The sequence below is a fragment of the Oncorhynchus masou genome, chromosome 21 (assembly GCF_036934945.1).
Source record: "Oncorhynchus masou masou isolate Uvic2021 chromosome 21, UVic_Omas_1.1, whole genome shotgun sequence".
NCBI lineage: Eukaryota > Metazoa > Chordata > Actinopteri > Salmoniformes > Salmonidae > Oncorhynchus > Oncorhynchus masou.
Genome location: NC_088232.1, coordinates 53,713,606 through 53,731,656, shown reverse-complemented (window position 1 = coordinate 53,731,656; position 18,051 = coordinate 53,713,606). Strand labels below are relative to the sequence as shown.

At 42.7% G+C, this 18,051-nt stretch overlaps 1 protein-coding gene across 1 annotated transcript in view; it reads right to left on the bottom strand.

Annotated features, from left to right (window-relative positions):
* Positions 1-16,935, bottom strand: part of pacs2 (phosphofurin acidic cluster sorting protein 2) — a 129,108-nt gene extending 112,173 nt beyond the window's left edge. The window contains 1 exon segment of the mRNA XM_064928782.1: positions 16,561-16,935. Within this exon segment, the coding sequence (XP_064784854.1) occupies positions 16,561-16,676 (116 nt within the window). The 5' untranslated portion in view covers positions 16,677-16,935.
* Positions 16,936-18,051: the final 1,116 nt, after the last annotated feature.

Genomic DNA, 18,051 nt, shown 5'->3' with positions numbered 1-18,051 from the left:
AGAACCTCTCTGCCTCTCTCCTATATACATCCTCTTTTATTTATTATTTAAGACGAAGCGTAGCTGCTAAAACGGTCCTATTTCCAGGTATACAACCAGACATTAAAAATAGAATGAGAAGTTAAAATAAAATAATTCTAATTCTAATATTTTAGCAAGGCAAGCTAGTTTAGAAATTGGGCGGTAGTTATTTCTGGTCAGAAGGAAGTCGTCCTTCGTAAAGGGGGAGGACACACCTTCCAGGTCTTAGGGACAGCACCAGAAGCAATTGTTAAATATAAACATATGGGTCAAAGTTTAAACAATTAGGGAGGGAGGGGGGTAAGATGCAGAAGAAAGGGCTCAAGCGAATCAGCTGCTGTGATTTTTTTTTAAATATAAATATATAATGTTTTGCAAGTCACTTAGTACATCATTGACAGGAAATAGTTAAAATAATAATAAATAAATGTGTGAGTGCCTGGAAGTGCATCCCTCTCTGTCATCTGTTATCGAGGTGAATAATGGACGACCTCTCATGCAGTGGTGTATTTAACCCTTGTGTGGTGTTCAGGTCTGTGGGAACCCTTTTCAATGTCTACTAAAGGAAAAATTAAACAATGAAGAACATGTAAAAGAACACATTTTCATTGAGTTTTTGGTCCCCTCCCTGACCAAGGCCCTTCTCCACACAATTTGATTGGTGGAGTGCTGCAGAGATGGTTGTCCTTCTGGAAGGTTCTCCCATCTCCACAGAGGACCTCTGGAGCTCTGTCAGAGTGACCATCGTTCACCTCCCTGACCAAGCCTCTTCTCACCCGATTGCTCAGTTTGGCTGGGCTGCCAGCTCTAGGAAGAGTCTTGGTGGTTCCAAACTTCTTCCAATTAAGAATGATGGAGGCCACCGTGTTCTTGGGGATCTTCAATACTGCAGACATTTTTTGGTACACTTCCCCAGATCTCTGCCTTGACACAATCCTGTCTCGGAGCTCTACGGACAATTCCTTTGACCTCATGGCTTAGTTTTTGCAATCGGTGACGTCACTTACTCTGAGACCTTGAAGTTGTGGTTCACCTTGGCTTTTGTGGAGCGATGAGTAACGATGCTTCGTGGGTGTCAGTTGTTGATGTGTGCAGAGGGTCCCTGGTTCGAGCCCAGGTATGGGCGAGGGGACGGTCTACAGTTATACTGTTACACTACCAAAGGGTCTGAATACTTAAATAAATAAAGTTATTTTATTTACCTCTTATACATTTGCAAACATTTCTAAAAAACTGTTTGCATTTTTTCAAAATCAACAATTCTTTTTTTTTTAAACACATTTCTCTCTATTCGAGTTGCATCCTCATCAGTCTGCCTAAATGAAAATTAGAGTTTAATTTAATTAAGTTAATTAGATTGGTTCAACAGTGGGCCCATGCCAAATGGCATCCTATTCTGTATAATGTACTACTTGTTTGTGCACTATATATATATATATATAATAGGGTGCCAATTGAGATGCACACAGTGTCTTATCATTCTCCCAACAGTAATTCCCCTTCAGACAAGAAGGTTTCCCCTCATGTCAGCTAATCCTTAATTGCTTGTCACTCTGGAGTATGAGATTGTTAAATACTCAGATGACAAGTGAACGAGTTCCAGAATAACAACAATTGTTGAGAGTCAAACAAGTACCTTAACTGGTGCAATTAACCTTCCAAAAGCAACCAGACTCCCTCAAAGACTAAGCCTAAAAATCACTCATTTTTACATACAACTACATTTTGGAGACTACAGAAGACTCTCTAGCCTGCCCTGGTCTCAGATCTGTTGGTGCCATGTCTTATGGTCAATGTCACGTCAAGCAGGAGTTTGACAAGAGAGCACAAATAGACTGGATGCCAGAAGACAGACTGGGACCAGGCTAGCAGGGGTCTGTGATGCCAGAAGACAGACTGGGACCAGGCTAGCGGGGGTCTGTGATGCCCGAAGACAGACTGGGACCAGGCTAACAGGGGTCTGTGATGCCAGAAGGCAGACTGGGACCAGGCTAGCGGGGGTCTGTGATGCCAGAAGACAGACTGGGACCAGGCTAGCGGGGGTCTGTGATGCCAGACGACAGACTGGGACCAGGCTAACAGGGGTCTGTGATGCCAGAAGACAGACTGGGACCAGGCTACCAGGGGTCTGTGATGCCAGAAGACAGACTGGGACCAGGCTACCAGGGGTCTGTGATGCCAGAAGACAGACCGGGACCAGGCTAACAGGGGTCTGTGATGCCAGAAGACAGACTGGGACCAGGCTAGCAGGGGTCTGTGATGCCAGAAGACAGACTGGGACCAGGCTAACAGGGGTCTGTGATGCCAGAAGACAGACTGGGACCAGGCTAACAGGGGTCTGTGATGCCAGAAGACAGACTGGGACCAGGCTAGCAGGGGTCTGTGATGCCAGAAGACAGACTGGGACCAGGCTAGCAGGGGTCTGTGATGCCAGAAGACAGACTGGGACCAGGCTAGCAGGGGTCTGTGATGCCAGAAGACAGACTGGGACCAGGCTAGCTGGGGTCTGTGATGCCAGAAGACAGACTGGGACCAGGCTAGCAGGGGTCTGTGATGCCAGAAGACAGACTGGGACCAGGCTAGCAGGGGTCTGTGATGCCAGAAGACAGACTGGGACCAGGCTACCAGGGGTCTGTGATGCCAGAAGGCAGACTGGGACCAGGCTAACAGGGGTCTGTGATGCCAGAAGACAGACTGGGACCAGGCTAGCAGGGGTCTGTGATGCCAGAAGACAGACTGGGACCAGGCTAGCAGGGGTCTGTGATGCCAGAAGACAGACTGGGACCAGGCTAGCAGGGGTCTGTGATGCCAGAAGACAGACTGGGACCAGGCTAGCAGGGGTCTGTGATGCCAGAAGACAGACTGGGACCAGGCTAACAGGGGTCTGTGATGCCAGAAGACAGACTGGGACCAGGCTAACAGGGGTCTGTGATGCCAGAAGACAGAATGGCCAGCCTCCATATCTGCTTCATAGCATAATATTAATCTAGAACAAACAAACAGTCTTATTCTAAAATGGATTAAATTGTTTTTTTTGTCATCAATCTACACACAATACTCCATAATGACAAAGCAAAAAACAGGTTTAGACATTTTTGCAAATGTACTACAAATAAAAAAACTAAAATAATATGACATTTACATAAGTATTCAGACCATTTACTCAGTACTTTGTTGAAGCACCTTTGGCAGCGATTACAGCCTCGAGTCTTCTTGGGTATGATGCTACAAGCTTGGCACACCTGTAATGTGAGAGTTTCTCACATTCTTCTCTGCAGATCCTTTCAAGCTCTGTCAGGTTGGATGGGGTTCAAGTCCGGGCTCTGGCTGGGCCACTCAAGGACATTCAGAGACTTGTTCCGAAGCCACTCCTGCGTTGTCTTGGATGTGTGCTTAGGGTTGTTGTCCTGTTGGAAGGTGAATGTTCGCCTCAGTACGAGGTCCTGAGCACTCTGGAGCAGGTTTTCATCAAGGATCCCTCTGTACTTCGCTCCGTTCAATCTTCCCTCGTTACTGACTAGTTTCCCAGTCCCTGCCACCATGCTTCACCGTAGGGATGGTGCCAGGTTTCCTCCAGATGTGACACTTGGCATTCAGCCCAAACAGTTCAATCTTGGTTTCATCAGACCAGAGAATCTTGTTTCTCATGGTCTGAGAATCTTTAGGAGCCTTTTGGTAAACTCCAAGCGGTCTGTTATGTGCTTTTTACTGAGGAGTGGCTTCCGTCTGTCCACTCCCCCATAAAAGGCCTGATTTTTGGAGTGCTGCAGAGATGGTTGCCCTTCTGGAAGGTTCTCCCATCTCCACAGAGGAACTCTGGAGCTCTGTCAGAGAGACCATCGGGTTCTTGATCACCTCCCTGACCAAGGCCCTTCTCCCCCGATTGCTCAGTTTGGCTGGGTGGACAGCTCGAGGAAAACTCTTGGTGGTTCCAAACTTCTTCCATTTAAGAATGACGGGAGGCCACTGTGTTCTTGAGGACCTTCAATGCTGCAGAAATGTTTTGGTAGCCTTCCCCAGATCTGTGCCTCGACACAATCCTGTCTCAGGAGCTCAACGGGCAATTCCTTTAACCTAACGGTTTGGTTTTTGCTCTGACATGCACTGTCAACTATGGGACCTTATATAGACAGGTGTGTGCCTTTCCAAATCATGTCCAATTAATTGAATTTACCTCAAGTGGACTCCAATCAAGTTATAGAAACATCTCAAGGATGATCAATGGAAACAGGATGCACCTGAGCACAATTTCGAGTCTCATAGCAAAGGGTTTGAAAACTTATATAAATAAGGTATTTCTGTTTTTATTTTATTTTTTATAAATTTGCAAAAATGTATAAAATACCTGTTTTCAATTTGGCATTATGGGGTTGTGTGTGTAGATTGATGAGGATTTATTGAAACTAACAAAATGTGAAAAAAGTCAAGTGGTGTGAATACACTATACACCCTGAATCGACCAGTATAATATGAGTGGTGAGGTCTCGAGGCAGCACATAAACTACCAGTATAATATGAGTGGTGAGGTCTCGAGGCAGCACATAAACTACCAGTATAATATGAGTGGTGAGGTCTCGAGGCAGCACATAAACTACCAGTATAATATGAGGGGTGAGGTCTCGAGGCAGCACATAAACTACCAGTATAATATGAGTGGTGAGGTCTCGAGGCAGCACATAAACTACCAGTATAATATGAGTGGTGAGGTCTCGAGGCAGCATATAAACTACCAGTATAATATGAGTGGTGAGGTCTCGAGGCAGCACATAAACTACCAGTATAATATGAGTGGTGAGGTCTCGAGGCAGCACATAAACTACCAGTATAATATGAGTGGTAAGGTCTCGAGGCAGCACATAAACTACCAGTATAATATGAGTGGTGAGGTCTCGAGGCAGCACATAAACTACCAGTATAATATGAGTGGTGAGGTCTCGAGGCAGCACATAAACTACCAGTATAATATGAGTGGTGAGGTCTCGAGGCAGCATATAAACTACCAGTATAATATGAGTGGTGAGGTCTCGAGGCAGCACATAAACTACCAGTATAATATGAGTGGTGAGGTCTCGAGGCAGCACATAAACTACCAGTATATCCACTATTGTTTATGCCTGCGTCTCAAATGGCATCCTATTCCCTACATCGTGCAGAGGGCCCTGATTAAAAAGGGAATAGAGTCCCATTTGGAATGCAGCATTACGTCTCGGCTCTATCAGTTAAATCAGGGTTCGCTGCCTGCTGCCATGTTGGCTCTGACTCGTGATTGGACTAGAGCGGAAGGAACCCCTGAAAAACCCAAACGCAGAACAGTACAGAAAACACACATTAAAACGGCGTGGACGGTGTTGTATAAATGGACATGGAACACAGGCTTGCACATTAATACACACTGTGTTGCATATTAAAAGACTGGATATTTATTTTACCTTTATTTAACCAGGCAACTCAGTTAAGAACAAATTCTTATTTTCAATGACGGCTTAGGAACAGTGGGTTAACTGCCTGTTCAGGGACAGAACGACAGATTTGTACCTTGTCAGCTCGGGGATTTGAACTTGCAACCTTCTGGTTACTAGTCCAACGATCTAAATATAGTGACAAGGCAACAACATGAAATAAAAAAAAATTGAATACAGGAAATATTGTATTTCCAAAAGGAAGAGTTAAGAGGTGAAAATAAAAATGAGAAGAGCGAGTGAATGAGGAGATGAGAACGAAGGCAGACAGCCAATAAGGCGTGGCGACGAGGCAGGCAGCCAATAAGGCGTGGCGACGAGGCAGGCAGCCAATAAGGCGTGGCGGCGTTGTGCAGTGACGCTTAGTAGAGTCAGCTGAAAGCAGGATTGATTGGCCTGCAGAGAGAGAGGGCATCACAGCACATCAGGAGGGGTGACGGGAGGACAGCTGCGTTCCGAAGGGAGCCCTATTCCCTAAATAGTGCACTACTTTAGACCAGAGCCCTATTCCCTATATAGTGCACTACTTTAGCCCAGAGCCCTATGACACCCTATTCCCTATATAGTGCACTACTTTAGACCAGAGCTCTAGGGCTCTGGTCTAAAGTAGTGCACTATAATAGAGAATAGGGCTCTGGTCTAAAGTAGTGCACTATTTAGGGAATAGGGCTCTGGTCTAAAGTTGTGCACTATATAGGGAATAGGGTGCCCTTTGGGACACAAAACAGTAAGGTTAACGGCTTGCTCTCGCCAGCCCTGTCCTGTCTTCCCTCTAGGACCTGCAGTCTCAGCAACCTGGGGTGTGTGTGTGTGTGTGTGTGTGTGTGTGTGTGTGTGTGTGTGTGTGTGTGTGTGTGTGTGTGTGTGTGTGTGTGTGTGTGTGTGTGTGTGTGTGTGTGTGTGTGTGTGTGTGTGTGTGTGTGTGTGTGTAAGTACCTTGGGTGGATACTGATGGTGGTGTTGGATACCTCTTATATAACAGCAGCAACACTTACTGAATGACTGACACATTCCAGAAGTTACATCTTCTGGACACAAAACCGTGACATCATCTCTACGGTCTAGTAATCCTTCACATAGTATTATAGTACTTAGATATACTTCACATAGTATTATAGTAGTTAGATATGCATAGTATTATAGTAGTTAGATATGCATAGTATTATAGTAGTTAGATATGCATAGTATTATAGTAGTTAGATATACTTCACATAGTATTATAGTAGTTAGATATGCATAGTATTATAGTAGTTAGATATGCATAGTATTATAGTAGTTAGATATACTTCACATAGTATTATTGTAGGTAGATATACATAGTATTATAGCAGTTAGATATACATAGTATTATAGCAGTTAGATATACATAGTATTATAGTAGGTAGATATACATAGTATTAGAGTAGTTAGATATACATAGTATTTTTGCATTTAGATATACTTCACATTGTATATCTAACTACAATAATACTATGTGAAGTATATCTAACTACAATAATACTATGTATATCTAACTACAATAATACTTAGTATTATAGTAGTTAGATATACTTCACATAGTATTATAGTAGTTAGATATACATAGTATTATAGTAGTTAGATATACATAGTATTATAGTAGTTAGATATACATAGTATTATAGTAGTTAGATAAACTTCACATAGTACTATAGTAGTTATATATGCATAGTATTATAGCAGTTAGAAATACTTCACATAGTATTATAGTAGTTAGATATACATAGTATTATAGTAGTTAGATATACATAGTATTATAGTAGTTAGATATACATAGTATTATAGTAGTTAGATATGCATAGTATTATAGTAGTTAGGTATACTTCACATAGTATTATAGTAGTTAGATATACATAATATTATAGTAGTTAGATATACATAGTATTATAGTAGTTAGATATACATAGTATTATAGTAGTTAGATATACATAGTATTATAGTAGTTAGATATGCATAGTATTATAGTAGTTAGATAAACATAATATTATTGTAGTTAGATATACATAGTATTATAGTAGTTAGATATACATAGTATTATAGTAGTTAGACATGCATAGTATTATAGTAGTTAGATATGCATAGTATTATAGTAGTTAGATATACATAGTATTATAGTAGTTAGATATACTTCACATAGTATTATAGTAGTTAGATATACATAGTATTATAGTAGTTAGATATACATAGTATTATAGTAGTTAGATATACTTCACATAGTATTATAGTAGTTAGATATACATAGTATTATAGTAGTTAGATATACATAGTACTATAGTAGTTAGATATACTCCACATAGTACTATAGTAGTTAGATATACATAGTACTATAGTAGTTAGATATGCATAGTATTATAGTAGTTAGATATACATAGTACTATAGTAGTTAGATATATTTCACATAGTACTATAGTAGTTAGATATGCATAGTATTATAGTAGTTAGATATACATAGTACTATAGTAGTTAGATATACATAGTATTATAGTAGTTAGATATACATAGTATTATAGTAGTTAGATATACATAGTATTGTATTAGTTAGATATACATAGTACTAGAGTAGTTAGATTTACATAGTATTTTAGTAGTTAGTTCTAGCATCTTCCTCATCTTGGGGATACTACACCATGTCTAGCACACACCGTTCAATAAAACAATGAATTATAGGATATCTGTGGTCTTGTTAGCCTTCATGTTGATGTGTGGATTCACAACATCAACAATGCTACCCATTTAGCCGACTTCGGCCAGCGCCACCACCAGACTGCCATTCGTCCTACTCTACATTCCCTGTGCGGGGCGGTCGGTGCGAGGGAGCTGCGGGAAAAGGGGACAAAGAGCTGAGTGTTCAAATACCCGGGACTCCCAAGGCCAGCGTCCCAAATGGCACCTTTTATTCCCTATTTAGTGCACTACTTTTAAACAGGGCCTTAGTCAACAGTAGCGCACTACATCGGGAACGGGGTGCCATTTGGTACGATGGTAAAGTGACATCTCAGCATTCTCAGACCTCCAACACACAGGGCAGGATAGGACTGTTAGTCAGCCTACTGGGGCCAGCTGCTGCTGTTCAAGGGCCCACTCAACCCCTCCTCTGTCTCAACACACACCCTGCTCTGTGTGTCAGGGGGTCACACACAGGGTACACTACAGCATAGCACTGATAGCGTGCGTGCACACACACACACACACACACACACACACACACACACACAGACACAGACACACACACACACACACACACACACACACAGTTAGAGCATTGGGCCAGTAACCGAAAGGTTGCTAGATCGAATCCCCGAGCTGACAAGGTACAAATCTGTCGTTCCTCCTCTGAACAGGCAGTTAACCCACTGTTCCTAGGCCATCATTGAAAATAAGAATTTGTTCTTAACTGAGTTGCCTGGTTAAATACAAATAAATAAAACACACACACACACAAAGGGTACACTACAGCACAGCACAACACACACACACACACACACACACACACAGGGTTCACGACAGCACAGCACTACTGTTCAGACAGACACACTGATCAGACAGACACAAATACAGCTCTGCAGTAGAGTGGGAGTACAGAACAATATTTATGTCAAGGAATCAAGGGCCTAAGGAGAACAATCCACTGTTGTGTACGAACGAAAGCCTCTTCTGACTAAGTGACCAGGTCAGTGGTGACAGCCAGATGTTGTAGAGGTGACAGTTCCTGTCAGCCATTCTCCTGTTGCCTATAGGCTAAGAATCACTCGGAGTAAACCAATGATGAAACCTGAATATACACCCACGTGTTTCATGAGCTGAAATAAAAAAGATCCAAGAAAATGTTCCATAAATGCACAAAAACCTTCCCTCAAAATGTTGAGCATAAATTTGAATACATCCCCGTTAGTGAGCATTTCTCATTTCCCAAGCTAATTCAACCACCTGACAGGTGTGGTATATAAAGAAGCTGATTACACAGGTGTACCTTGTGCTGGGTGACAATAAAAGGCCACTCTAAACTGTGCAGATTTGTCACAAAACAATGCCTCAAGAGGTCTTAAGTTGAGGGAGCGTGCAATTGACATGCTGACTACAGGAATGTCCACCAGAGATGTTGCCAGATTATTGAATGTTCATTTTCTCTACCACAAGCCGCCTCCAACATAATTTTAAAGAATTTGGCAGTACGTCCAAATGGACTCACAACCGCAGACCGCATGTATGGCATCGTGTGGGCGATGTCTGCGTTGTGAACAGAGTGCCCCATGGTGGCGGAGAGGTTATGGTATGGGCAGGCATAAGCTATGGACAACGAAAACAATTGCATTTTATGGATGGCAATTTGAATGCACAGAGACACCATGATGAGAACCTGAGGCCCATTGTCGTGCCATTCATCTGCCGCCATCACCTCATGTTTCAACATGATAATACACGGCCCCATGTCGCAAGGATCTGTACACAATTCCTGGAAGCTGAAAATGTCCCAGTTCTTCCATGGCCTGCATACTCACCAGACATGTCACCCATTGAGCATGTTTTGGATGCTCTGGATCGACATGTACGACAGCGTGTTCCAGTTCCCGCCAATATCCAGCAACTTCCTATCCAGTGCTGCATGAGGAAACTGATGCATGAGGAAACTGATGGTCACGCCAGATACTGACTGGTTTTATGATCCATGCTGTCTCGTGCTGTGGCGGTCACGAAATTTCACCAGCCGGTGATTGTCAAGCAAATAACTAGAAGTCTCACTGTAATTGACCGTTACATTCACACCTAGCCTACAAGCCACTGATGTGGACCTTTGCAACATCTACATTTTTTTTTAAAGTCTAATAAATCCATGTCATATAGTCTACACCGTCACGATAAATCCATTATTTATTTTAGAATTTTATACTATTTTATAGTATGAAGAATACAATTCAACAAAGCTGAATAGAATAGAAAGGATATTTTCTCCAAACGACTTGAGGGAGTGAGAACATGCGGCTATTCTGTGTTGAGCAGTTAACAAAGAAACAGGTCCTCAAATATGCTTCATGTAGAGTTATTAATGTAACTTTAGTTGTTCTACCAACGTTGGGCTATACATTTTGATTTGTAATACATTGTAAGGCTGCATGATGCAACTAATGAAGATTTGAAACAAGTTGCTTGAAAGGCACGAGCTCTGCTTTGTTTTTTTGCGCAGGCTGTGTACACACTTCATCAGTCTCTCATTCACAATTTGACAAGCACTTGATAATGCCCCGAATTTCACAGCGGCATCCCCTTTGTGTGGCTGTAATGCGCCCTAAAAAAAATCCATGCCTTTTGTGGCCAGTGGCCATTTTGCCTTTCTCCCTGAGTGCTGCACGCTCCAAAGCACCTCTCACTCACATGGCTCTACATCACGTGATCGGGTCTTTCTCACAGGCTACAAGTGAAGACAGACACATCGGGGACTCAACTGCGCGAGTCCTTATCCAATTCCGAGGTGCATATTAAAGATATTGGAAGAACTGTCCACATTTACATTTCGTCAGCCAACAGCAAAAGCCTATGTAAATATTCCAAAACAAATATTCCTAACATAGATCCCCAAAGGAATACAACCACTCGAATTTAAAAAAAAACAAAGACAAAAACATTTTTATGCAATGCGGCTGACGCAACAGATCAGAACAGATTTAGCTTAAAACGTTGATAAACTATTAGGCTATTCCTTCACATTATAAGCACAGCAATGAGCACACTATTAGGCTATTTCTTCACATTATAAGCACAGCAATGAGCACACTATTAGGCTATTTCTTCACATTATAAGCACAGCAATGCACACATGGCAGTAGGCTTTAAGCACAAATGTTCCAAAAGCGGACAACACCATTATCAAAAGTGATACAAACCATGTCAAAACACATAGGCCTATGGATTAGGCTACATGAGGTGTGATACAAACCTTGTCAAAACACATAGGCCTATGGATTAGGCTACATGAGGTGTGATACAAACCTTGTCAAAACACATAGGCCTATGGATTAGGCTACATGAGGTGTGATACAAACCTTGTCAAAACACATAGGCCTATGGATTAGGCTACATGAGGTGTGATACAAACCTTGTCAAAACACATAGGCCTATGGATTAGGCTACATGAGGTGTGCGACTATGATTCAAAAGTTGCAAAAAAGTTTCTTATGCTAGGAATCATTCACAAGTGATAGGCTAATATTGTCACCTTACCTTTTTATTTAACTAGGCAAGTAAATTCAAAACAAAATCTTGTTTACAATGACGGCCATCAAACTATTCCTGATGTAATCTTGTCTTTACATGTACTAAATAATATATGTGTGAAATTTGTTTTGATTTAGAATGGTCCATTATCAGGCACCTGTCTAGAAACTGGGAGAGGGGGGAAAAAGACATGTCATCTATGCACTTAAATAGCAGATGGAGGAAACTTTTCCCTTGGTTCATTTCCATGCCAGCCAGGTAGGCTCTACTCCTGTTGTAAAGAGAAGCAATGTGCTTCATATTAGGAAAGTTGAGATAAATAAATATAGTAGGCCTAGCCTCCAGAAGGCTGATGGCATCCTCCTCTTTTTAATAGAGGCCATCACTCTGTTTTCTCCCACAATTGCAGAGCCGAAAGAAATGTGGAGCAACGTGAGCTCATCGGCTCTCATGGGGTGTTTGATTCGATTTTTTCGATTACATTTGCATTGATGTCAGAGTGCTGAGAGCCAGGCAGTTAATTAAGCAAGTTTGGTTGGCTATAAATGACCACAAGCAGCATCAGAGCTCGGAGAAGCCTAATTGCCATCACTAAACGATCATGTGGAATTTGATTGCCTTCGTGACTCGTGACAGCCGATGTGGCAGTAATATGGTCACTGCAACAGCCCTATCCACGGCCCTACCTGTTTTTAAGGTATCTGTGAACAGATGCATATCTGTATTCCCAAGTCATGTGAAATCCATAAAAATTAGGGTCTAATTTATTTATTTCAATTGACTGTTTTCCTTATGTGGACTGTAAACTCAGTAAAATCATTTGAAAATTGTTGCATGTTGCGTTTATAAATGTTTTTCCAGTATAGTTTAATGCAGGGAATGAACTACAATGACCATAATCCATTGCGCGTCTACTTGTCCGATCTGTGTGGAGCAGACACAACAGCGGAGAGAAGAGTGAAGAATGCGTGACTGAGAGGAATAGAGGGCAGTTGCGTGATTGATAGTTGGTATTCAGCACAGGCAGCAGCTCTATAGAGGATGAGATGATGACTTGGAATGAAATTAGAAAGTCATCAAATAAAACTAATGTAATAATACACAATAACATCAAAACGCAGGGAAGTCCCTCAGATCTTTCTTCCATTATTAAGTCACATGACTATACAGGCCTATAGAGTCAGGGTACTGTAATTACAGGCCTATAGAGTCAGGGTGATGTAATACAGGCCTATAGAGTCAGGGTACTGTAATACAGGCCTATAGAGTCAGGGTGATGTAATACAGGCCTATAGAGTCAGGGTGATGTAATACAGGCCTATAGAGTCAGGGTGATGTAATACAGGCCTATAGAGTCCGGGTACTGTAATACAGGCCTATAGAGTCAGGGTACTGTAATACAGGCCTATAGAGTCAGGGTACTGTAATACAGGCCTATAGAGTCAGGGTACTGTAATACAGGCCTATAGAGTCAGGGTGATGTAATACAGGCCTATAGAGTCCGGGTACTGTAATACAGGCCTATAGAGTCAGGGTACTGTAATACAGGCCTATAGAGTCAGGGTGATGTAATACAGGCCTATAGAGTCCGGGTACTGTAATACAGGCCTATAGAGTCAGGGCACTGTAATACAGGCCTATAGAGTCAGGGTACTGTAATACAGGCCTATAGAGTCAGGGTACTGTAATACAGGCCTATAGAGTCAGGGTACTGTAATACAGGCCTATAGAGTCAGGGTACTGTAATACAGGCCTATAGAGTCAGGGTACTGTAATACAGGCCTATAGAGTCAGAGTACTGTAATACAGGCCTATAGAGTCAGCGTGATGTAATACAGGCCTATAGAGTCAGGGTACTGTAATACAGGCCTATAGAGTCAGGGTACTGTAATACAGGCCTATAGAGTCAGGGTACTGTAATACAGGCCTATAGAGTCAGGGTGATGTAATACAGGCCTATAGAGTCAGGGTACTGTAATACAGGCCTATAGAGTCAGGGTACTGTAATACAGGCCTATAGAGTCAGGGTACTGTAATACAGGCCTATAGAGTCAGGGTGATGTCATACAGGCCTATAGAGTCAGGGTACTGTAATACAGGCCTATAGAGTCAGGGTACTGTAATACAGGCCTATAGAGTCAGGGTACTGTAATACAGGCCTATAGAGTCAGGGTGATGTCATACAGGCCTATAGAGTCAGGGTGATGTCATACAGGCCTATAGAGTCAGGGTACTGTCATACATACCGATGACACTTCCAATGGTTATTTCAGAACTAATCATTTTACACCTCAGTGAGTAGGACTGGACACGTTTATATAAACGGGACACTGCCGTGCTCGACAGAGTCCCAAATTTGTGCCCTATTCTCTACACCTTTCACCAGGGCCATAGTGCACTACTTTTGACTAGAGCGCGCCCTGTGTAAGAAACAGGATACCATGTTGGATACCAGAGGCCTCGCTTGAAGAGAGGAGCAGAAGCTGAGGTGCAGAGAGTGAACTATAAAACGGAGGTGGAATCGATACAAAGTCACTGATGCACCACAGGGCAAGAGAGAGACACACTGAGTGACAGTTCGATTCACACTGAACCAGTCGCACGTGTGTCAATCTAACTCTAAATCAAGTGTCAACCGCCACTGTATTTCAATAAATCTACTGCAGATAAGCAATCTAACGACACTACCTATAGCTTCCTCTTTCGACAAAATACGTTGCTGCAGATCAGTGAAAAATACAAATACAAAATTTAAAAGCTATAATATGTACCTTTTTGTTTTGGGGGGGGGGGGGGTGACCTGACAAAATTCACATAGAAATGTAAGTTATAGATCTGTCATTTGTCTCGTAAGCCAGTCTACGACGCCGTAGATCTGTTCTACGTGAGCTATTTCTATACTTCCCATTCTTCTTAAGTTTAATTTTATCATCTTTTCCTTTGGTTTTGTACAACAGCTTCAAAAATGGTTGAAAATACAAATATTTCTGGTTTGGAAAATACATTTCCACAGCGGATTAGATGGTGCAATGATTCTCAACACAATGACTGCTTGTTTTGACACATAAACTGAACATAGGCAAGCTATTATAATTTTAGCAATAACCAGGAAATGGTGGAGAGATTTCTGCATATTGCACCTTTAACGGGTAGAAAGAAAGCCATGTATTGAACACCAATGACATTTCATTGATTAGCCTACAGTATGTACGTCCAATGGAAGTCATGTGCAATACAGAAATTTCTCTCAATTGACCCCAAGATACTGTCATTAAGAAGTTATTGGGGGGGGGGGAGTGAGGGGATAAGTCAGAGAAGAGAGACCAAAAGGAGATCAACTTTACAAAGGCTGTATAAAATAAAAAAATCTGATTTTCAAGAATGAACTCTGAAAATGATGCCAAGGGTTTCCTAGTATACAAGCCTAAACACGCGCAGGGGGAATAATGTCCTGTAAGCACTGACGTGTCTGTGTTAATGAAGTGTCTCAGAGTAGGAGTTCTGATCTAGGGTCAGATCCCCTGTGTTCTATTATATTATTATGATCTAAAACTCTATTCCTGTTCTGCCATTGGGCTAGGGCTCTATTCCTGTTCTGCCATTGGGCTAGGGCTCTATTCCTGTTCTGCCATTGGACTAGGCCTCTATTCCTGTTCTGCCATTGGACTAGGGCTCTATTCCTGTTCTGCCATTGGACTAGGCCTCTATTCCTGTTCTGCCATTGGACTAGGGCTCTATTCCTGTTCTGCCATTGGGCTAGGGCTCTATTCCTGTTCTGCCATTGGACTAGGGCTCTATTCCTGTTCTGCCATTGGACTAGGCCTCTATGACTCAATAAGGTGCCTGAAGAAATAAATCAGAATCCCTTGATTATGTTCTCCCTTGTTGCAGCACCAGATTACACCATGTGACACTGGCTTTATGTTTCAGAGGTCTGTGTTGCCTTGACCCTCCAGTGGGCTCTCACCCCTAGTCTGGCTGGTGGTCTGTGTTGCCTTGGCCCTCCTAGCCTGGCTGGTGGTCTGTGTTGCCTTGGCCCTCCTAGCCTGGCTGGTGGTCTGTGTTGCCTTGGCCCTCCTAGCCTGGCTGGTGGTCTGTGTTGCCTTGGCCCTCCTAGCCTGGCTGGTGGTCTGTGTTGCCTTGGCCCTCCTAGCCTGGCTGGTGGTCTGTGTTGCCTTGGCCCTCCAGTGGGCTATCACCCCTAGCCTGGCTGGTGGTCTGTGTTGCCTTGGCCCTCCAGTGAGCTACCACCCCTAGTCTGGAGGAACCAGGCAGCCATCAGCCAGGCTAGTTTCCCCATCCAGGCTTCCCACTACCCTAAATAACATCTGATTTCCTCCTCAGAAGATGCTTTCATGTTTGGCATGACAACAACCGTAAGTGGTGAAGAATAGCCAACTCTCATGTTCCTGGAAACGCCAGCCATATGACGGGACGTTAGAGAGATGAGGGAGTCCAAATCATAGAGATCATTCCTAAGGTCCAAACCTTCAAACTCAATTGGATGGGTGTCTGTTTGAAACTCATTGGTCCTGGGACAAGGCTACTGGCTAGTTTAGCTATGCCTAAACTTTGGCAGAGAGAGTAGACCTACAGCAGTTGTTAGCTAGCTAGCCATTTAACTTAGAAAGAAACGTCCAATTGAAAAGGATAGTAATTGTCTAACATTTAGTCACACGGTCAATGCAATGGGGCTGGTTGTTCTTCCGATGCGACAATATAACCATCACTGCAGCTCAGCGGCTGTATCGTCCATCAGAGCAAACTGCCTGCTTGTCTTAGCACTATCAAGCACTAGCACTATGTCAAAGTATAGATACTGTGGGGGGACAAGACCAGGAACACGACTTACCTCGGGATACAACTCGGGGACGATCCATCTATTTCCCATGTGGCGAACAGGTTCATTGGCACCGGTCTGTTGAGCGCCCCGCCACCGAAGCTCAACCGGCCACTTCTCTCCGCCATGGTTCGTTATGAATCTGCCTAAACGTCCACACGAACCGAGGCGGTACAAAAAATATATACCTATCTGAATAAAAAAAATGAATTTGTCTTGAAGTGCGATGGTAAAAATAAATTTAAAAAACACACAGACACACACACACACACAAAAAACAAAAAACAGTTCTTCATGCGATTAAATTCGTACAATGTGGAATTAGTGCAGCAGGTTGTTCCGGACCAAATGCTCACATGTCAGACTTGCATACACTGTTCCCTAGAACTGCAGTACTTTGCTCCCACTGCCACCCCCCAGGAAATAACGTCATTGCTGGCCGTGGACGCAGCCTTCATTCAGATCAGGGGCACAGGCTGGCGAAGTGGCATGCAAGCAATGTCCTTGAACCGTGCGATTCATCCCAACCTACATGCAAAAAATATGTCAAGAAAATGTATCATTTACAATGTATATGAATAGATGTATTGTTATCTAGTTCGAAGACCTCTGAAACAAGTGGAGTTACTACATGTTACATCTTCACTCGTCTCCAAGCAACCGACTAGGCGCGGTCTGCAGGTGCATCTTCTCAAAAAATGTTGTTGTTTTTTTGCCGCTCCTAAGATTGGTGCACATATTCTCTGCATTAACATCAGCCCATTGAAATGTGTAAAAAATGTATCGTTAAAGATTGTCTCTACATATATTAACATAATTGAGACTGTCGCACAGATGTTTGTTTTTTTTCGTTTCTCCATTACATCGTTACAAGTTTGCTTCGGGTAACCTCGACCAATATCGGACTAAAGGAGTCTCAACGTTACATTTTTTTTGTCTAAGGACCTTCTTTCCGTGTTCTGTTTAAAGGGCGAAATGGCTCTGGAAGCCAAAACAACGAAATAGTCCATCTAAAGATGAATCGATTCTCAATCTCGTTACCCTCTACTTTCATATCACATCAAATTCATTTCAGAAATGCAACAACAACAAAAATACACACTTACTATACACCAGTGGAGGCTAGTGGGGGGAGTTATAGGAGGACGGGCTCATTGTAACGGCTGGAATGGAATCAAAGAAACGGAGCCATAATATGTGGTTTCCATATGTTTCATGTGTTTTTGATACCATTCCGTTTATTCTATTCCAGCCCGTCCTCCTATAGCTCCTCCCACCAGCCGCCAATGCTGTACACTGTTTTCACTGGGTTTTAACACAGTTGCAGAAGACAATATTTTTCAGTGACCACATGTTTGTGGCGTCTGTCTTCCTTTTAAACGAACGCAGGTGTTTTGTAGATACAGCTAATTAGTACAGCACTCTGTCATCTGCCTGTTGTCTGTAAACAAGCGCTATAACTTGGAAATGTGGCTGTGTGGGAACCGTAACCCTTATTAAGGT